At 49.4% G+C, this 22,759-nt stretch overlaps 1 protein-coding gene across 1 annotated transcript in view; it reads right to left on the bottom strand.

The window, feature by feature from the left end:
• Nucleotides 1–14,801: 14,801 nt before the first annotated feature.
• The window catches only part of UBE3B (ubiquitin protein ligase E3B), a 41,591-nt gene continuing 33,633 nt past the window's right edge, over nt 14,802–22,759 (bottom strand). Inside the window, exons 25-28 of the mRNA XM_051972994.1 lie at nt 19,005–19,187; nt 18,574–18,685; nt 17,782–17,874; nt 14,802–16,752 (exon numbers count right to left, since the gene is read on the bottom strand). Coding sequence (XP_051828954.1) covers nt 16,561–16,752; nt 17,782–17,874; nt 18,574–18,685; nt 19,005–19,187 — 580 coding nt within the window. The 3' untranslated portion in view covers nt 14,802–16,560. The remainder of the gene's footprint in view (nt 16,753–17,781; nt 17,875–18,573; nt 18,686–19,004; nt 19,188–22,759) is intronic.

Here is a 22,759-nt window from a genome sequence, read left to right as displayed (position 1 = left end):
ACAGTCTCACACATATACGCTCCCCAAAATACATAGTATTGGGGCAGCTAGGTGGCGCAGTGGACAGAGCACCAGCCCTGAAGTCAGGAGGACCTGGTTCAAATCTGGTCTCAGACACTTAATACTTCCTGGCTGTGTGAGCCTGAGCAAGTCACTTAATGCCAACTGCCTCAGCAAAAAAAAAAAATAATAATAATAGTATTTTTTGGTACAGTATTATCACATACAGAATATATACTCACAAAAATGGTTTTTTTGTATAGTATTATCACACATACACACCCCAAAATAGTCACATACATATACACTCACCGCCACACACACACAAATACAGTCACAAAAATAGTCGTACCAAAACAGTATTTTTTGGTACAGTATTCCACACACAGTCACCCACATATGCACAAACACATGGAAATTTAAGGTTTGCACACACATTCACACACACGTACATATACACTCACACAGGCACACACACACACACACATCCCCGGCACTAATCCACACCGCGATCGCATTATTCAACTTCTTTAACTGATATTTCATGGCTATTGTGAACGTCCATTTTTCACAGAGTAATTTTCGAAGGCTGAGCTTGTAACACATCCCAATGACAAACGTTCCGGCGCGGGCTCCCCATCAGCTGCAATGTCACCCCGAGCCGTTCCTCACTACCTTCCTCCGACAGCCCAGCCCGTTTTATGATAGCTTTGTCTCAGTTATCACTGTTGAACCTTTAAGAATTCAGTGGCTTTTCAAATTTAATTGAATACAATTCTTTGTATAATAAATTCTGCGTGAATGCTACATAAATCAGCCCTAGGAAAGATTCATGGCTGTCTACCTTCCTCACCCAGGGCCCAGAAATTTCTCCCTGGTATTACTGGACCGAAGCTGGTACTTTTTGATTGTCACAAGAAATCAATTGAAGCTCTCCAGCCCAGCTTGAGGGGCCTGTCTAATTTATAGCTGCCAGCTCATCAGATTTCCCAATGTTTCCATCTCCACGAGTCCCTGGAAAATGATTTCGATGCAGATAGAGAAAAAGGAAGGTCTCCCGAGTCCAAGCTTCTCCCCTGGAGCCCAGAGCCGCTGTCTTTAAGAGCCTCCTTGGCCATTTCTTTCAAGTCGGGGAACAAGGTCAAGATTCGGAAAGTCCCGCTCCTGGGTCCGGTGACGGCCTGCCGTGTAGGAGCGGGCTGCTCCCTGCTATTGAGGAGAGACAGCCCTGCACCGTGTGCATGAGTAATGGGTTATTATTCTAGCCAGGCATCCTTTTTACATTCCCATCCATTACTTCATTCGATCATCCATCAACATAAATTATTTTTGGTTCCAGTCCCTGTTGAAAAGCAGCCCTAACCCCCCAGACAGACTCGGCTTGCCTCGCAAACTTTCTGAGCGTGTGCCTCCCACGTAGTCCTGGAGGTGGAAGTGGGGATAGTTGGGAGTGCTTGCATCAGAGTAAGATCAGTCCAGCAGGCACAGGCCCCCGAGGGCCGGTTTCCAAATCACTCGCAAGGTCATTTGAAAGGCTTTTGGTCACCAATGTGCACAAATTCTTCTTTTCCCCATTCATTCATTCATTTATCCATCTACCAGTCAACCCAAGCATCCATTCATAGAAAGCTCTACATTTGGAACCTTTCGCTTGCCATCACTGCGACCTCTGGTACACTTGGAGCAGGGAGGGACCTCAGAGAGCATTTCATTCAACAAGGGAGGAAACCGAGGGAAACAAAAAGGAAGTGGATTTTAAACTGATTGAATAACAGGAAAAAAAAAATAGTCATTTCAACCCACCTGCGCTCAGTTTCCTCGTTTTAAAAATGGCAGACTGAGGGGAGATAAAAACCTTTGCAGCTCTGCAGCCTGTAACTTCCAGTGTTTATAATGTTGCCAGTCACATTCACTTAACCAACCATATTCAATAGCTTCCTAGGTGGGGTCTCTGTCTCAAGTCTGTCCCCAGCTCCATTCAGCCACCAAAGTGATCTTCCTAAAGCTCATCCCTTCCCCCACCACAATTCAAGAAATTTCAGGGGCTCCCTGTCGCCCCCAGGATCAAATATCCAGCTCATAAAGCCCCCTGTTTGCCATTCAAAGTCCATGATGCTTCATCTCCTGCCTTATCACTGGTCCAGCTGGTCTGGCCTGAAACGCCCTCCTTTCTCACCGCCGTCTCTGGAAATTTCCTTCTAAATTAATCTCCAGGGCCACTCCTTATCTAATAATAGCTGGTCCAGGTAGATGTGAATAAATGTAAGTACATATATAGGCATATACTATACCGTGTTTCCCCAATAATAAGACCTATCCTGAAAATAAGCCCTCCCCTTACTGTGTAAGATTCCTCTAAATTAAGCCCTCCCCTGAAAATAAGCCCTATTGAGATTGCTACTGTAGTGAAGGTGATCCCCTGCGCTACACGCTACATTACGGTACCCTCTGTATGCACCGTTCCCTTCCTCTGCCCCCCCCCCCAGGTGAAATTCACGCCACGTGCTCCGAGCTGCATCCAATCAGAGCTGCAGCAGTGAGTGCGCCATCCTGTTCTTCCCCAGTGATTTGCTTGCTGGAGCCATTAAAAGCATTAAAATAAGCCCTCCCCTGAAAATAAGCCCTCTGGGGTTTTTTTTCTGTCCAAAAAAATTAATAAGACAGTGTCTTATCGGGAAAACACGTTATATGTATAGGTTTGCATGTATGTACACGTATACACATATATGTATAGGTAAAGTAGCTGGTACTTTTATATTTGCAAAGCTCACTTGATCCTCACAACAACCCTATTTGACAGAGGAGAAAATAAAAGTTAAATGACTTTTCCAGACTCACCTAGCTAGTAAATGTCTAGAGTCACATTTAAACTCGGGTCTCCCTGACTGTCAATCCTGGAGCTCGATGCGTTGTGCCATCCGGCCTTCTCTGACTTCCCCAGTTGCTAGGGAGAATACGAATTTGTATTCATTTTGTATATTCATTTTGTGTGCTCTTTCTCCTCATATAAATACATGTATCCATATATGCACATATACATAATAGATACATAACAAATCAAGTTTTCTGTATTTGTTGTAGGTATATAGACCATCCTTCGTGCTCCTTAGAGGGCCTTTATCTTTGTAGTTTAGCACGGTATCTGGTGGGTGCTTAATAAAAGCTTAGTAAGTTATTCAGTATCTATTACACCGTGTTAGGGGCTGGGGATACATAGACAAAAATGACACCGTTCCCACATTCAGGGACCATATGTTCCTCAGGGATCGATAACATGTACGCTTAAAAGGATGTGTGAAAAATGTAGAAGAATAATTGGGGGGCTGGGGAGGGGGATCAGCAAAGGCTTCCCCTGGAAGATGGCACTTGGACTCCGCTTTATGGAAGCCTGGAGGCAAGACCGGGGAGGGCGTGCGGTCCAGGTGTGGGAGACAGGAGACGGAACGGCAAGGTCAGTCTGACCGGCCAGAGATTGCGCTATCGATGGCTTTCTTCACCAGGAAGAAGCAACGACCCTTAGACAAAAATCTAGAAAGTTGCCCACATAGCTGAAGTCATTTTGGCCCCGGTTCAACGGAGCCACTTGGAGAGAGGGGCGCAGCTGCTGTATAAATAGCTGGGCAGGAACGCAGACGTGGACGGCCCCGTTGGGAATAAGGCAGAGATCTGGCACTGAGCACCGAGCTTGGCACGTAGTAGGTGCTTAATAAATGTTTATTGCTCGAGATTCGGTTTAAGCTCGAGAGTCTCTGCGCCAACGGATGCCCCAACGAGAGTTTCCTTGCCCAGCGTCGCCGGGAGAGGACGGAGCGGTTTCTCCGGCAGATGCCTTGGCAACTCGTCTCCTTCCAAGCCTTTCACTGACCATATGCAGAGCCCAAATGCGTCCCTGCTGCGCAAGGTTCCTTTATTTACGATTACCTTGGAACTGTCGGGGTAGACATATGTTGCTAAGGGTCGTTTATTCTTGTTTGTAAAATTTATGGCTTCTTCTAGATTACACACTGTCAAAACTGGAAGGATTGGCCCCCAAATCTCTTGCTGCATGATTGGATCAGACGCGCGTACATCTGTTAACACTGTAGGAACTGTAAAATGAGGTAAGTTCAACTATAACTCAAGCGTTCCTCAGCCCTGCCGGAGGGTGGAAGCCGCCGGCACGCCGCTGATCTGCGGGGGGAGAACATACACACGCAGACACTTTGTTGGATCAGTGAAGTCTGGGATGCGAGGGGAGGCCGTTCAGCTCAAGCCCATCCCTGGATGGAGATGCCCTCCGCAGTGTCCGGCAAGCGGCCGGCCAGGCTCGGCTTGCAGACGGCCCCTCCCGCCTTCTGCTTTGGGGCCCTTCTCATCCATAGGATTTTTGCTGATGCAAATTTTATTCTTCCTTCATGTGACAGGCCCTTCAAACATTTGAAAGCAGCTCTCACCTCCCTCCAGAGCTCTCTCCTTCCCAGTCCCAGAACCACTGCCCGTATGTCCTGAACTCAAAGTCCTTTCCCGTCCTGGCTATCTAGACACCCTCATTTCCTAAACCTCAGTGTCCAGAACCAAGCACAGCAATGGTCCAGGTGTGATCGGCCTAGAGCAAGTGCATCCCTGGAAGCCGTGCCATCCCAAAGAAGCTGAACACTGCTTTGGCTGCCACATCACTAACTAATTTCTCATCGTGAGCTTGTGGTCCATTAAAACCGTTTGAGCCTTTACAGAACAATGCTCTATCCGTACCTCCTCATATTATATTTGTGGGCTTTAATTTTTATGCCCGAATGCAAGATTTTATTGTTATTCCAGTTGAACTTCTTTGATTCAGCCTGATGCGAGAGCCTGTCAGAAGCCTCTGGGATCATCCTTCTTTGTAATCGCCGCTCCCTTTCTACATATTTACCAACCAATTCGTTAATGACCAATTCTGGAATTTTCCCAGGGATTGAAGTCAAGTTTCCTGGCTCTGAAATCTCCTATTTTCAGCCTGTCCTCTTTTTTGACTCAAGGCAGCATTTTCCATCCTCTCTCACCTCCCAAGAGCTCTCAAATATCACTGTCAGTTGGCTCTGCAATCAGATTTGATAGTTTTTTTTCTCATTTTATTTGATTTTATTTATTCTTTAATAGTATTTTATTTTTCCAAATACATTCAAAGATTTTTTTTTTTACCTTCACCTTTATAAAAGTTTGTGTTCCAATTTTTTCTCCCTTTCTCCCCAAGGCACCAAGTAATTTAATTCTGGTTAAATATGTCCAATTCTTCTAAACATATTTCCATATTTGTCGTGCTGTGCAAGAAAAAAAAGGGCAAAAACATGAGAAAGAAAAGAAAAATAAGCAAACAAACAAATAAACAACAACAACAAAAAGGTGGAAATACTATGTTTGATCCATATTTAGTCTCCATAGTTCTCTCTCTCTCTAGATGCAGATGGCTCTTTCCATCCCAAATGATGCTTCTTTCCAGCTCAAATAAGGATATAAATCACTTGGGTCTGAGGATCTGGCTTCCTATTTAGCGTGGAAGAGCGTGCAAATAGATGGGATTTGGGCTTTTAAGACCCATGAAATGGTATAGCTTGGAGGGACTTCACAGTTCATAGAGTTGGACTGCCCGGGGTTCAAATTCTATTTTAGACACTTCCTAGCGGTGGGACCCTCGGGAAAACACTTAAACTGTCTGCCTTAGTTTCCTCATCTGTGAAATGTGAAAGTATTACATCTATCTCACAGGGTGAGAGATTTGTAAAGAGCCGTTATCATTATTATTTCCTCAGGATAGGGAGGGGCCCAGAGATCATACTAGGTATATATTGGGTGAAGGAGCTAGAGAGATTTAGCCTGGAGAAGAGACAACATAGGAATATAACTGGTCTTCTGAATGTTTTCAAGACTTGGCTCAAGAGTAACAAGACACTTGGACTCAAGAGAGGGGAAATCGTTCCCAGTAATAAGAGCTGGAATGAGAAGACGGAGTAGTGAGCTCCCCATCACTGAGATATTTATATAAAGCCTCTATCTACTCAGCAGGAGGAGGGAGAGTCTTTATTCAGGGATGGATGGACAAGATATTGCTGAGATGTCTTTGAACGCTCAGATTCTGTGATTCATCTTGTGCCCCCTCCCATCTGAGACCTCTGGGCACACTCGTAGGGGAACCCGGGGAGTCCCCGAGCATCCCAAGAAAGCATCAAAATGTCCTTTTTCTCTGGGAACTTCAAGGGAAGGAGAGAAACCCATCAAGTTTTCCCGCCAGGGCACGTCAGCTTCTGCAGGAGGGGGCAGCCCGGGAGTACCAAGGGGCAGCAAGGCAGCCTGCCCAGCCCCGGGAGGAGAGGGCTCGGTCCCTGCAAAGGGCCAGCAGCCAGGGAAAACCAAATGGGTTCGTTTGATCCGAGAGAGAGCCAGGTGCCCGCAGTGAAGCAGCCGCCGCCACGGTACCTGCGTGGCAGAGGACAGAGACGCCAGGGCTGAGATGCAGAGTCTGGCGTCCGGTCTGCTGTGACAGCGGCAGAGGGAAAGAAAAATGGGGGAGGCGCTGATGAGGGGCCACCTGGGGGACGTGGCTGCCTTTCCAAGCTGTGGGGAGGCTCGGGCTTGTTGTCCATGGGATGAGAGAGAGACAGAGACACCGACACAGGGAGAGGTAGAAAGAGACAGAGAAGGAAAAGAGGAAGAGACAGAGAAACAAAGAAAATAGAAAAACAGACGCTAGGTAATGGAGAAATGGCTAGAAATACGGATAAAGGATATGAGATTGATAGAGATGCTGGACAGATAGAAAAAATAAAATAGGTAAGGATAGATAGATGGGTACAGATAACTAAGTGATAGATAATAAATGAAGAGATGGACAGAGACAAATACATGATAGAAATAGATAACAAGTAGAAATAGAGAAGGAAGAGAGAGAGATAGAGAGAGGTGAACAATGGACAGAGACGGAGGATGGATGGATGGCTATACATAGATATTCAATATACATAAATATGTAGGGTTAGGTAGGTAGATTATAGGTAGGTAGACATGGTTGACAGAAACAGATCGAGCGATCAATAATAAGTATTTACTATTTACCATAGGCTGTAATAAACACGGAAGGTAAAATATAAGTAAGAAAGGCAGTCCCTGAGCTCAAGAAGCTTATGGTCTAACAGTGGACACGACCCATCAGTGTTCTCCGAGGCGTGGTGTGGAGCCAGCCGGGGAGGGCCGGGCCTGGCAGGAGAAGGCAGAAAGCTCCTCTATCGAGGAGGGGGACGGAGCAGCAAATCCAAGGTTTTTGTGTGGAAACCGGAGGAGCTCACGGTCGACATGGAAAAGGCAAGTCATGGAGTAGGCCGGAAAGGTCAGGAAAAGGACCTAAGCAGCTCCTAGAACTTCCTCATAATAGGGATTAGGAAGAGAGCTCCTGGAGTTCGAAGGAATTTGCCCAAGATTTGTCTGTCTCTCTCTCACCCTTTCTTTCTCTCATCCTTTTTGTTTTTATTTGTTCATTTCTCTCCTCTTTGTCTCTGTCTCTGTCCCACTCCTTCTTCCTGGCTGTTGAGAACTGTCTAAGAGACTTAGAAGAGAATTGTCAAAAACTCACAGTGCAATTCCAGGATTTGACCCCTATATGGAAGCAAGTCTTGTAGGCAAGCTGAGCTTGGCTTGTCACAGGGTGTGTGTTCCGCTTTACTATTGTTATTTACATTCACTCTGAGGCAATTAGGGCCCAAATTATGATAAGAAAAAGGAAGGAAGGAAGGAAGGAAGGAAGGAAGGAAGGAAGGAAGGAAGGAAGGAAGGAAGGAAGGAAGGAAGGAAGGAAGGAAGGAAGGAAGGAAGGAAGGGAGAAAGGAAGGAAGGAAGGAAGGAAGGAAGGAAGGAAGGAAGGAAGGAAGGAAGGAAGGAAGGAAGGAAGGAAGGAAGGAAGGAAGGAAAAGAGGGAGGGAAGGAGGGAGGAAGGAAGGGAAGAAGGGAGGGAGAAAAGAAGGAAGGAAGGAAGGAAGGAAGGAAGGAAGGAAGGAAGGAAGGAAGGAAGGAAGGAAGGAAGGAAGGAAGGAAGGAAGGAAGGAAGGAAGGAAGGAAGGAAGGAAGGAAGGAAGGAAGGAAGGAAGGAAGGAAGGAAGGAAGGAAGGAAGGAAAGGAGAGAAAGAAGAGTTACTCCAGCATCTCTGCCAAGAATCCAAATAAGGTGGCAATGAATCACACGTGACTGAAATGACTGCGCAGCCAGGTATTGCGCTAATCACTTTAAAATGCTTGTCTCATTTATCTCCCAACAGCCCAGGGAGGTAGGTGCCATTACTATTCCCATTTTACATGTCAGGAAACTGAGGGAAACTAGGTTAACGCCCTGGGTCCAGCAGCTAGTCTGAGGCTGCACCGTAGCAGTCCGGGCCTGGGGCACTACCCCCTGCACCACCCGGCGCCATCCGGTCCCGCACTTAGCGGCCCGACAGCTGCCGAGTCACTCCAGTTTTTGTGAGCCTCAATGTCACTATCTGTAAAGTGGGGATGCAACACCGCGGACCGCGGCCCTCCGCCCCGGCCCCTCCCGCACCTCCGGGTGCGAGAGTGATGGGAAGGGGCCCGAGTTCGGCGCCCCCCACTGCACCACCCTGCCCCGCGGGCCCGAGAGCCGGCTCAGCCCGCTCGATGGCGCCGCCCCCCGCACTCGCCCAGGCCCCGCCCCCGGCTCAGCCCGCTCGCTGGCCCCGCCCCCCGCACTCGCCCAGGCCCCGCCCCCGGCTCAGCCCGCTCGCTGGCCCCGCCCCCCGCACTCGCTCAGGCCCCGCCCCCCGGCTCAGCAGCGCCCAGGCTCGGGGTCCCCGCCTGACGCCTGGCTCCTGTGTCCTTGATCCAGGCTTCCCGAGCCAGCCCCTTCCCCTCCCGCCGGCGCCCCGCCCGGGCACGCTGCCAGGGCCGCCGCTCCCACCGCGCCATCTGCCCGCGAGTCAGAACAATACGGTCTGAGCCCAGACTCTCCACAAAGTGCGACCGGAGCCCCCGCCCCCACCCGGGCAGGCCCAGCCTCACCTGGGCGAGGGCATTGGCTGGGACAGGGAGCGCCCCCTAGTGGCCCTGGCGGTGCCGCGGCCGCGGCCGCCCGAGGGCCTTCCGGCGGGGCAGCTGCGAGTCCGAGGCCTGGGTCCGAGGCCTGTGCCCGAGGCCGAGCGCCAGGCCTGCGGATCAGGGCCCGAGGCCCCCGGCACAAAGAGCGGGTCACAAATAAAGGGACCGGCCTCGATCACCGGAAGGGGCGGTCCGGGACTGCGGGACCGCAGCAGTTTGGGAAGTGGGTGGAAGCGTCCCCTGGGAGCCCCTCGCCAGTCCCGGGCAGCCGCCACGTCCGGTCTGAGCCTCCTCACCAAACCCCACCCGCCACAAGAGCCCCCAAGTCCCTTCCCCTATTTCTCCTGTTGGCGATGGCTTCCCTTAGACTGGAGGCTTCTGGGGGCAGGAAGGGCTTTGTTCCCTTGTCGCTCTCTGCGTTGGGGCCGCTGGCAGAGCCTGCAGGCCGGGCCCCCCTCCCGGGGCTCCCCGTCCCCCGCCTGGGCAACTTTGGGAAGGACCTTCTGTCCCGAGCGCGGGTCCCTGCAAATGCACGAACTGCAGCCGCTGGAGCCGGCTGGGCCATCCAGTGCTTGGCAAATGCTGGGCATCCCGAGGGCACTGCCAGGGTGGGATTGCTTTGCTTTTCCGCCACCTAGTGGCAGCTCAGCGTCCAGGGCGCAGCCCCACAGCCCATTTATAACTAGGCAATGTCACCTGGGGGCCAGGAGAGGGACAGGGGGACTGAGGGGGGGGGCCTGGGTGGTGGCTGAGATGGACTCCAGACTCTCTCCCGGCCTGACTGGCTCCTGTGGGTGCTCACGTAAATCCTCCCCAAACTGGGGGATCCATGCTGGGCCCCATGCTCCCCTGGGGGTCCCCACACTCCCCTGGGGTCCCCTTTGTGGTCCCCAAATCCCCTCGTGGTCCCCATCACTCAGAGGACAAGGGACCAGTCCTCCTTGTTCCTTAGCGCCAGCCCCAGGCCCAAGGACTCAAACCCTCCCTGCCCTGCAGCCTCTCAGGGGAGTTTCTAGCAGAGAGGAGCCTCTCTCCGGAACCTTCGGCTCATGAAACCCTTCAAGGTTCCGGCTCAAACGATTCAGGTCAGTTCCATGATCCTGTGAGGGGGAGAGCCGCTTGTGCCCAGAGAGAGACTGTGGGGACTGAGGGCACACAACGGAGCACTCTCACTCTGTGGTGTTCCCTTGCATTTTGTTTTCTTACTCGGTTTTTCTTGTGCATCAAGAGAATTGCATAAATGTGCTCATATAGCGGATTTAATATATTTCCTACTATGTTTAACATATATTGGACTTCAATCAAAAATAAACAAAAAAGAAATAATCTGGCTCAAGAGCTCTGACCTCCATAAAGCTTGTCTGGATCTCCCCTCCTCCCTCAAATTCGCTGTCTTTGCTTACCTCTTTCCAGGCTGTATATATACCCCTTGTGAGCTCCTTCGGGGCACAGATGGTTCCGTTTCTGCTACCGCTTCTGTTATCTCGCCCTTGGCACATAGTAGGCACTTAGGAAATATGATCGTGGAACTCAAAGCATAGTATTTTTATCTTTTTTGTCTAAACTTTTTCTGGTGACTTTTTTCCCTTTTGGTCTGATTTTTCTTGCACAACATGACAAATATGGAAGTATGTTTAAAAGGATTGTGTATACACACACACTCACACACACACACCACACACACACACACACACACACACACACACACACACACACACACACACTCTTGCTTGCTGTCCAGGGGAGGGAAGGGAGATAATGAAAGGGAAAATTTTGGAACACAAAATCTTACAAAAATGAATGCTGAAAACTATCTTTACATAGAACACTATTGAGTAAAAAAAAAGAAGTGGAAACATCGTGTCTAGAACAGTCGAATCCCCTCCACGTTTCAGTCAAGTGGTCTTCGTTCTATCCTGCCCATCCAGTGTCCCCCTCAGTATACTGGGTCTCTTGCCTCTGTCTTTGTTCCACATGGTCCCTGCTTTCTTCTCTCTGCATGATGTCTCCCTGATCCAAATGCCGCCTCCACCAGGAAGCCCTTCCCGATCTGTCCCCCACCCCCACCCCAGTGGTTGGTAATGACCTCCCTCAAAGTGCTGGTAAATGTTCAATGACCAACTCCTTAGAGGGGAAAAAATATTCACAGGACTATTTTAAAGTTTAATTTGCATTATTAACATTTTCTCCATCACTTTTTAAAGTCCAGGCAATGGACTGTCAACCCTTGATTTGTGGTGGTTCGGGATTTCTGAGGCACTCTCACATCTGTTTACAGTGGACATTTAACAATCCACTCTCACATCTGTTTACAGTGGACATTTAACAACCCACTCTCACATCTGTTTACAGTGGACATTTAACAATCCACTCTCACATCTGTTTACAGTGGACATTTAACAACCCACTCTCACATCTGTTTACAGTGGACATTTAACAATCCACTTTCACATCTGTTTACAGTGGACATTTAACAACCCACTCTCACATCTGTTTACAGTGGACATTTAACAATCCACTTTCACATCTGTTTACAGTGGACATTTAACAACCCACTCTCACATCTGTTTACAGTGGACATTTAACAATCCACTCTCACATCTGTTTACAGTGGACATTTAACAACCCACTCTCACATCTGTTTACAGTGGACATTTAACAATCCACTCTCACATTTTTTCACAGTGGACATTTAACAACCCACTCTCACATCTGTTTACAGTGAACATTTAACAATCCACTCTCACATCTGTTTACAGTGGAAATTTAACAACCCACTCTCGCAGCGATATGAGCTGACTCCAGCCTTCCCATGGCATCTCCTATACTATAACTAAAAAGCAAACAGTACTTTCTGTCTTCCTGTCAGCCCCAGGAGGACGGGGACGATTTTATCCCAATTTTGTATCCCGTGCCAGTGGCTGACCCCAGACTAAAGACGGCTGGAGGTTAATAAGTGCTGGCCGATAGATTTACTGATTCTTACTCTAACTGCCCCTGAGCTGTGCGGTTTGGGGCTTATCCCTTAAGTCAGTTTACCCGTCGGGAACATGGGAGTGACAGCCTTTGTACTTCCTGCTAAAGAAGCCTGTTGTGAAGCCTGGTGGGATGAGCAGGAGCCCGGCGTCCTGGGTTCGAGGCCTGGTTTGCGAGGCATTAGCTGGGGCTTAGAGAAGCCGCTGTACGCCAGCAAATGGCCGAGACTAGCGGGTTAGTCGGGGAATGTCCTTTGGGAACTTTAGGAAATGCGGTTTGTGTCCCCGCAACGAAACAGACCAGAATAAACATTTATTGAACATCTCCTAGGTACCAAACAACTTGTAAATCTCTCCTCCTGACCTTCCCAGAGGCCCCGGGTGTGAATTATGATACAGTTCCAAAATGATTTAGCTCCTAGTTCTCGAAGGTTATGACACATTATGACAATGAAGGCAAGTCTCGATTCTCGGTTCCAACCCCATCCCACCAAGTTCTGCGCGTTTGGGCCACCTCCTGTGGCTGCGGCCCGGAGATCACGCCGCCCGAGAGAGCCGAAAGGACAGGGATGCTCAGATTGGAGAACAGGTGGGATGTTCCGTGTCCGGCGAGCCAACTCCCACCAACCGTCCCGTCTGCTGCTGACAGCACGTTTCCCCTAATCTAAGGCCCTGGGAATCCCGGAGCTGATGGAGGCTCACTCGGTTGGTTTCCATTTTCCCCACTCCTTTATTCCCACTTATGAAATAACTCGGGATTTTGTTTAAAGTCTGCTTTCTTCTACATTTCCCTCCCTCCAGCTGTAGCAGAAAACCCACTGAAGGCTGAAGCAGGGCCCTGAAAAGGCCAGAAAACTGCTGAAAACGAAAGGGATTCACTATTCACAGCTGGTCAGCTGCTTTTTGAAAATCAGTTCAAAGATTACCGGGAAGTTCTGAGAAAATCCAATCCAAAGGAATCACAGCACTAGTCCTTCTACACACTCCTGGCAATAAGTAATATTGGGTGTTTACCCAAGGGGAGAAATTCTGCTAAACAACAATCCAGCAGATTGCTCATCAACCACTTTTTAAACATCTCCTTTGTCTCTGTTCCTGCGGATCCCACCGGCTTATAAGGACTGAACTTTCCTACCATTCCCTTGGAACACTGCAGACCCTTATAAAGGGCAAGTCGCTCTCCTCCCAAGGACAGATTTCCTATCTCAGGCACAATAGCTTCCTTCGGGTCAGATCTGGCCATATGGCTCTCGTCCTCAACAATCTGTATCGGGGCCTAGAATCAAATGCAAGCTTCTTCTACCATTCTGGCTCCCTATGGTCTGGAACCCGCCACTGTATGGGCCCCGTGGACTCCATCCATCAGCGAGTGATGTGACAGGGAATGTAAGAAAAGGCAGGCGGCAATCCCCGCCTTCAAGGCGCTCACATTCTAATAAAGACGGTGTACAAAGGTTCCCAGATCAGATGGATGGAGATGACTCCAGCGAATGGGCCAGTGGCCGCGGTGGCAAGCTTGCTGAAGGAAGCCAGGCCGTTCAGGAGCCGGGAGGGAAGGGAAGCCTCCACCAGCTTAAAGACAAGCGTCGGGCGAGAAACACCAGGGACACCGGGGCCGGGCCACAGGGTAGGTGGAGGGAAGGAGCCGTCTCCCAGAGCTGGGAAGGTGGGAAGGGGCCGGGCTCCACAGAACTCTCGCTGCCCAGCGATCTAAACTCTGACCTGGGACGGAGGAGAGCCAGTGTTTGACGAAGGCCTGTGCTCGGCAGGGAGACCAGCTCGGATTCCTAAAATGGTCCGGGGAGAGAAGGGCTCACATGGGGGAAGCGCTCGGAGAGCCAGGTTGCGAGGGGAGGACGTAGTGCCCCAGAATCTTGGAGAAATCTGGAGAGGGGACGTGGTAAGTTTGGGATGCGGTGGGGACCCCGGTTGCAAAGGCCCAGCAGCTAGCTGGTGATGAGGGATGAGAGCTGAGGAGAGAGCCTGAGGCTGGGTGTGGAGATCTGGGAAACCCCAGCAAAGGATGCTGGCTGAGAGGGGCTAACTGGGGGGTGGACAGGGAAAAGGAGGGTCTCTAAGAATGGCCATAGTTAGGGGCATCCCATGGAGGAGTCAGAGCAGTCAGAGGTCAGAGAACCAGGAAAGTAGTGTCACAAAAACCTAGACAAATGTCAGATGCTGAGAGGGATGAGAAAAGGCCATTAAAGCAGTACCTGGAGAGCACCAGCTGGCATGGGACTACCTCCCTGCCCCTCTGCTTCACTGAGGCTGCTCCCCTCCGCCTGAGATGGTCTGTCCTCCTCCTCCTCCTCCTCCTCCTCCAGGAAGCTCCCGGGGATCATCCCATAAAAAGTCATCACCTCCCTTGGGCCTCAGGGAGCACTTGGCTGTTTCTAATTCACTCCTCATGGCATTTACATCAGACTTTGTCTTACGATGTGAGAGCAGGAACCGTTATCAAATCTTGCATTTCTTCCAATTTAGAAGCTAATGGAAAACTGTGGGCTGCCTCACAATCATTTCTCCCCCGTGCTACGTGACTGGCCATCATTTCCCCCATTACAATCCATCTCTCGAGCCAGTCCTTATTGTGTTTCGGCCTACAGATGCTCACTAGGGACCCCCGATGACCTTTGGGAGGTCCAGGCCAAGGTGTGCACTGGGGTTTTCTACAGGGAAAAAATCCCCATCTCAACTGGTCGTTTCCCCCTCTGGGCTCCTGTAGGTAACCAGGACTCACAAAGAGGCAGGGGCAGAAAGGGCACAAAGTGATCATCCGATGAAGTAAAAATTTAATAGACTTTGATCACATCTTTATAAGTTAGTTATGAAAACCCCCCACCTTTCTGTAGTCATCAGAGTGCTAAGATTCAAGAATCATGGTTTGTACATCCGCTTAAAACAAAGATTCAGCGTTTCTGATAGTGCAATATTGAAAAGGTTGAAAGTTTTATCCAGTCAACGGAGCCCTCTCCCCCCCCCCCCCCCCGACCTCTGCCGGGAACTCCCCTGGCTCACTGGAGATGAAAACCAAGATGGCGGCTGCGCCCCGTCTTCCAGTCCTAAGACCACGTGTGTTTTTGACCACTGAGTGCCCACACCCACACACGCCCGATCTTGGGGCAGTCTTCATGGGAATCACAAGGCGACGCTATCACAGGGTGAACCGAAGAACTCTTCTCACGTGGTAGGATCATTAGTGTTAGCAATGTTTTGGGGAGGGGGACACGCAGCTTTCCAACGTGGTGGTTTCCAACACAAAAGCAATGGCTCTCTTCGCGGGCTCGCTCCTATTGGGGACCCTCCCTGACGGCCTCCCGGCTCAGGAGCCCCTGCTGCCTCCCTGACGGTGTGGCCGGGACCAGGCAGGGGGCCGGGCCAGTTCTGAGTGCTGTGGCCACGTTATGCCAACGTAACCTGGGCAGCTCAAGAGGGCCTGTGGCCCCTGCCGCTCACCGCCCCTGCCCCGCCAGGACCCCGTGCAGGCTCCCAGCAGCACATAAAGCAAAGCACTTTCACAATGGCCGAGGATGAGCTCGCCACACCCACTGGACACTGAGGGTCCTGGGCTCTTCCTCTCTGTCGGGTCCTTGTATTTTTCAGCAGCAGGGAGTGGGGGCGGGACTTTAAGCTTTGTCTGACAATACCAAGTCTGGGAGGGAAGGCTGATGATCTGGGCTGGGCCAGAGAGGCAGCTTCTCACTACACAAGGGGTGGGAAAGGAGGGTCCTGGCCCCCTTGGGGCAGGGGCTGGTTCTCAAGGCTCCTCTGTGAGGTGTGGGGGGGTTGTCACAAGTGATGGAAATGAAGCCAAGGGGAGGAGAAGGGGAGAGGGAGAGGAAGGAGCTCCGCCCGGGAGGAGCCGGCGCAAGCCCCGAAACATTCAACCCTGGAGGGGAACTCGGAGATGTCTGCAAGAAGCATCAGGCTCGAGTACTTTCTTTTAATGTGGTGAGAGGGGGGCTGTGGGGGGCTAGTCGCCTAGAGCCGGAGAGGGGCCCTGAGCAGCGACCAGGTGCGATCTCTGGGGCTTTCCCACTCCCACCAGGCAGAAAGTCCCCATTTCACTTGCCTCCCCGGGCTGCCTGACAGATGCCCACGAGTGGTAGGGTCTGGGGGAGGGTCTTCATGCGATGTGAGATGGCTTGGGATGTCATGGCTGCCAAGCCCAACCTGAGCGAGGGGTCCCGAGACACTTCAGGGTGGGCCTGGGCTGGGGGCCTGCTCCTCCCGGCCTCAGAACCGGGGACGCTGATCGCGCTTGCCCCGCTCAAACGGCTTCCGGACGGATCGACAAAACAGACCAGGGAGAAGGGGAGGGGGCCAAGCGAGCCCAGACACCAGGCTCAGGGAGAGCTGTCTCTGAGCCCACGCTGGGCCGACCCTCCCGCCTCCTCTCCGAGCCCGGCCTTCTCAATGGCACGGACAGCATCTCCTGTAAGTGATCCCCTGGTCAGCCCCCCGTGGTGCTCCGGGCGCCCCCGAGGTCCTTCCGCCCATCACGCCGTGAGGGCCGAGGGGAGGACAGGGCGGGTTAGGAGAGCTCAAAGCCGGTGTTCATGCTGATGGCGTAACGGAGCTTCTCCCGAAGGATGCTCTTCTTGCTGTAATTGGGCAGCTTGAGCAGGTTAAAGCAGGTGGAGGAGGTGGGCAGGCGGCCCCCCGGCTCCTTCTTGCGGATGGTGAAGAAGCCCCTGAGCACGCTGCCCAGAGTGTCTCCCGTGTCCTGTGAACACACACAAGAACTGAGCTTGGAGCCACGCCGGCCCATCGCTCCGTCCGCCTGTACCCTGGGCCTCCCTGGCGGGCTCTGGGCCTCCCTGGCGGGCTCTGGGCCTCCCTGCCTGCTGGGCGTCCTGGCCCACAGAGCCGCTACCAGCCACAGAAAGTGCTCCAGGCAGAACAGCCGCGCTGCGCATTTACTGCCGCATCTGAAACCAGACGCCCTCTCTGGGGAGGTCCTTTTTACTTCTGACTTCCGCGGGAGCGTGACAAATTCTACTCTGACTCCTCATTTTGACTTTTTCCTCTGGGTTGACTAGAAGGTGGTCTCAGGGGACAGGACAAAAGGGGACTGGGGTGCTCAGGACGCCTGGGATCCTTATGAGCTGAGTGGCTCCAGACAAAGCTCTTATGACCCCTGTGCCTCAGTTTCCCCCTCTTTAAAATGAGGAGGTGGGGCCAATTAGACTCTTTGATCTTGGGATCCCAAGAAGGCCATGAGGAGTCCTCATTCCCACCCTCATTTAACATAAAGGTCACTGTTACACAAGATGGGACAAGGCCCTGGGGCAGGGGTCTTGGAGGTCTTCCTCAGAGGGGTCGGCGGCTCCCTCTGAATCCCTCTGCCCAAAGTCCTTAGGTCATTGAGAAGGATCCCTGAGCAGCAAAGGGATCGGCCCATGGTCAGCGGGGCGTGCAGCCACGACCTCCTCCCCGGGCTCCCTTGCTGCATGTCCTTGCCACTGCACCCTGGAGCTCGCCAGTAGCCCCTTGTCTAAACCAGACTTTTAACGCCATGAGGTGAGCACCCATCAAAATGGGTCTCAGTAGGGTAGGCTGAGGGAAGAAGGCTGCAGCTGCCCCTGCCCAGCCCGGCCTGGCCCCCTCCCCACCCCAGCCACCAGAGGGGTTCGCTCTCATGACTCCAAGCTGCAGAGGCGCTACTGGAGCATGGCCAGGAACAGCCCCCATCCTTTCCAGGGCACTGGTGCCCTGGAGCCAAGTCCTTCCACCTCCCCCCACCTGGCAGTACCTGGTCATCTGAGACCTCGACGCAGCGGATGGAGAAGGGGGGCTTGAGGTAGGCAAATCCTAGAAGTGGGGGCCTGGAACAGCTGGTCACAAACTGAAACACAACAATTTTCAAGGTGGGATTGAGCCCGGGGCCCAGGTTACGTTAGGTGTCTGAGCAAGCACTTAACTGAAGCATTTGCTCATGCGCTGGCCATTCACATCAACTGCATCATCTCTTTCTGGTTCTGATCTTCCAAAATGTTTTTAGAATTATAAATCATCTTCTCAAAAACCAAAAATCAGCAGTAGTGAATTGAACACTAAGCAAAATTATAAAATCTATGTGCTTTTCTGTTTAACACCTGTATTCATAACTTAAACTTTAATAATTTTTTTTTTTTTTAGTAAAAGTGATTTTCAGAGACAATTCTAGGACCTGGAGCTCTGAGGGATGGGAGCACGGAGAGGAGCAGTGCTCCCCAGGCAGGAAAGAAGCAGCAGGGGGCCTGGGCTGGCTTCTCCCCTCCAAAGCCAGGCTGAACCCAAAGTAAAGACCTCAACATCCGTGTGGGGCACAGGCCAGCGGAACTCCCCAGCTGATGAACATTCCCCAAGTTCCCCTTTCCCTTTCCCCAGGATCCCTTCCTGGGGACGTCACCTCCATGTGTCTCCCATTCCCACACCCAATGGCCTGGCGCCATGACGTCACAAGGAAAGGATGTCTCAGGACACGGGGGTTACAGAAGAACCTCGGTGCCCAGGACACGGCAGTTCTCAAGAGGGAAACTCTTTTTAAGGCAGATCAATTTACCTTCAGAAACATAGCTCTCTCATCTGGGGTAAAGTCATTGGCTAGAATGTCCCACAGCCAAATGATGACTCGATGACTCCCATGAAAGCCACCATAGTACACCGTGTGCTTCCTGAAAAATAAGTGCTTTGAAATTTAGCCTCGACCACATCTGACTGGGAAATTAGGTCAGACCCCTACACCCACGATGCACATTCACACAGTGTGCATCCCCACTGGCTGGCTCTTACACGGCTGCCCCCTTAAAGCCGTCTGGCTCCCCGGAGTCCCCAGAGCCGGCACGAGGGCCTGCCCTGCTCCCCAGCAGAGGCTGACGCACGCCCCAGTCCTGTCGCCATCCCAGGTACTCGGGGACAGGAGGCCCGGCATCTGCTCTCGCCCCCTCTCCCCCCATCTGTGACAGAGGCAAGCAGAGGCGGTCCCTGTCTTACTTCAAGTCCTCGAGGTCAATCTCTGCATTGTCACCGGAGATCAGGCGCTGCAGCTCAGGGGTGGAAAACATCCGAATCCATTCCGACTTGATAATGGAGCGGAAGCCACTGATGAGGGCCGCCGTCTGGTTTTTGATTTGAGTATGCATCCGGAAATGGGCCATCAGGTGAATATAGCTAATTCTGTTCCAAAGAGAGCAACGATTCAGGTCAACAAAGCATCACATTTTTTTTTCATCAAGTGCTCAAGCAAGCTTGTTCACACTGATGCTAAGTGAAATGAGCAGAACCAGGAGATCATTATATACCTCAACAACGATACTGTTTGAGGATGTATTCTGATGGAAGTGGATCTCTTCGATAAAGAGACTTAATTCAGTTTCAATTGATCAAGGATGGACAGAAGCAGCTACACCCAAAGAAAGAACACTGGGAAATGAATATAAACTGCTTGCATTTTGGTTTTGCTTCCCGGGTTATTTCTACCTTCTGAATCCAATTCTCTCTGTGCAACAAGAGAACTGTTCGGTTCTGCACACATATATTGTATCTAGAATATACTGTAACCTATTTAACATGTAAAGGACTGCTTGCCATCTGGGGGAGGGGGTGGACGGAGGGAGGGGAAAAATCGGAACAGAAGTAAGTGCAAGGGATAATGCTGTAAAAAATTACCCTGGCATGGGTTCTGTCAATAAAAAGTTATTAAAATTAAAAATAAAATAAAAGAAAGTTTGTTCACTGACTCAGGACCTCAGAGCTAGAGAGGAAGCCAGAGATCTCCTTTAAGCAAGAGGCCTTTGGAATAGCAACTCTTAATGATGCTTTCAGCCAAAGGATGCAGTAAGAAATGTCACTTGCACACTCCCTTATTTCCTTGAAAAACTAACAAATTAATAAAACAACTCTGAGGTACCATTACACACCTCTCAGATTGGCTAAGACAGGAAAATAGAATGCCAAATATTGTAGGGGATGTGGGAAAACTGGGAAGCTAATGCGTGTTTGATGGAGTTGTGAACCGATCCGAAATCACATTCTGGAGTGTACCCTGGAACTCTGCCCAAAGGGCTATCAAACTGCACACCCTTTGATCCAGCAGTCTCACTACTGGGTCTGTATCCCAAAGAAATCATAAAGGAAGGAAAAGGACCCACATGTGCAAAGATGTTTGTAGCAGCTTTTTATGGTGTCAAAGACTGGGAAATGACCAGATGCCACCATTTTGGGGAATGGCTGAACAAGTTGTGGCATATGAAAGTAATGGGATATTACTGTTGTGTAAAAACCAACGAACAGGCTGATTTTAGAAAGGCCTGGAAAGATTTACAAGAACTGATGCTGGGGGAAACAAGTAGAACCAGAACGGCAAGATTGTGCGATGATCAACTCTGAAAGACTTGATTCTTCTCAGTGCTTCAGCAATCGAAGGCAATCCCAATAAACTTTGGATATTGGATAAACTGCATCCCCCCAAAAACTATGGTGATTATGTAAATCAATACATGCTATGTTCACTTTTTTTTCCGTTTTTTTCTCTTGTGGTTTTTCCTTTTTGTTCTGATTTTTCTCTCCTGATATGATTCATAAAGAAATATGTATTTTAAAAGTTAATATACACATATAACCAGGAAAAAACAATTAAAAGTCTCGTCCTGTCTAAGAAATAAAGTTATGAATCAATGGAATGGATTAATTATACAATATAGTGGAATAAAATGATCATGGTAATCCAGGTTTGATAAACCAAAGATCCCAGGTTTTGGGGGTAAGAGCTCAACATTTGACAAAAATTCCTGGGAAAAATGGAAAACATTTTTGCCAGAAACTAGTAAAAGACCAACATCTCACACCAAAATAAAATCAAAACAAAAAAAATGATTTCGATATAAAGAGTGATATCACAAGTAAACTGGGGGGCCATGGAAAAACGTACCTGTCAAATCTAAGGATAAGGGACAAGTTGCCCAAATAAGAGACAGAGAGCATCACAGGATGTAAAATATAATTCTGATTATGTGAAACTAGAAGGTTTTTACACAAGCGAAAATTAGAAGGAAAACAGAAAAAAAGTTCAAAACTGTATGGCAAGTCTCTCTGATAAAGGCCTCATTTCTTATCTGTTTAGGAAATTGAGCCAAATTTATAAAAATAAAGAGCCATTCTCCAGTTGATAAAAGGTCAAAGGCTCTGAATAGGCATTCTTCAGAAGAAATCAAGACTATCGATAGTAAAAAACATGCTCTACAATAACTTTAATAATCTAGTGTTTGACAAACCCAAAGACCCCAGATTTGGGGATAAGAACTCACTGTTTGACAAAAGTTGCTGGGAAAATTGGAAATTAGTATGGCAGAAACTAGGTATTGACCCATACTTAACACCGTACACCAAGATAAGGTCAAAATGGGTTCATGACCTAGGCATAAAGAATGAGATTATAAATAAATTGGAAGAGCACAGGATAGTTTACCTCTCAGACCTGTGGAAGAGGAAGGAATTTATGACCAAAGAAGAACTAGAGATTATTATTGATCACAAAATAGAAAAATTTGATTACATCAAATGTGACAGATAACTAATGCAGAGAAGATTAGAAGGGAAGCAATAAACTGGGAAAACATTTTTACAGTCAAAGTTTCTGATAAAGGCCTCATTTCCAAAATCTATAGAGAACTGACTCTAATTTATAAGAAATCAAGCCATTCTCCAATTGATAAATGGTCAAAGGATATGAACAGACAATTCTCAGATGAAGAAACTGGAAACTATTTCTAGCCATATGAAAAGATGCTCCAAGTCATTATTAATCAGAGAAATGCAAATTAAGACAACTCTGAGATACCACTACACACTTGTCAGACTGGCTAGAATGACAGGGAAAAATAATGCGGAATGTTGGAGGAGATGTGGGAAAATGGGACACTGATACATTGTTGGTGGATTTGTGAACACATCCAGCCATTCTGGAGAGCAATTTGGAACTATGCTCAAAAAGTTATCAAACTGTGCATACCCTTTGATCCGGCAATATTTCTACTGGGCTTATACCCCAAAGAGTTACTAAAGAAGGGAAAGGAACCTGTATGTGCCAAAATGTTGGTGGCAGCCCGTTTGTAGTGGCCAGAAACTGGAAACTGAGCGGATGCCCATCCATTGGAGAATGGCTGGATAAATTGTGGTATATGAATGTGATGGAATATTATTGTTCTGTAAGAAATGACCAGCAGGATGATTTCAGAAAGGCCTGGAGAGACTTACAGGAACTGATGCTGAGTGAAATGAGCAGGACCAGGAGATCATTATATACTTCAACAACAAGACTATATGACGATCAATTCTGATGGACGTGGCCCTCTTCAACAATGAGATGAACCAAATCAGTTCCGATAGAGCAGTAATGAACTGAACCAGCTATACCCAGGGAAAGAACTCTGGGAGATGACTATGAACCACTACATAGAATTCCCCATCCCTCTATTTTTGTCCGCCTGCATTTTTGATTTCCTTCCCAGGCTAACTGTACACTATTTCAAAGTCCGATTCTTTTTGTACAGCAAATTAACTGTTCGGACACATATCCATATATTGTATTTAACTTATACTTTAACATATTTAACATGTATTGGTCATCCTGCCATCTGGGAGAGGGGGTGGGGAGAAGGAGGGGAAAAGTTGGAACAAAAGGTTTGGCAGTTGTCAATGCTGAAAAATTACCCACGCATATAACTTGTAAATAAAATAATAAGCTATAA

This window comes from Antechinus flavipes, chromosome 1 (assembly GCF_016432865.1).
Source record: "Antechinus flavipes isolate AdamAnt ecotype Samford, QLD, Australia chromosome 1, AdamAnt_v2, whole genome shotgun sequence".
Taxonomy (NCBI): Eukaryota; Metazoa; Chordata; class Mammalia; order Dasyuromorphia; family Dasyuridae; genus Antechinus; species Antechinus flavipes.
This window is presented reverse-complemented; position numbering and strand designations above follow the sequence as displayed.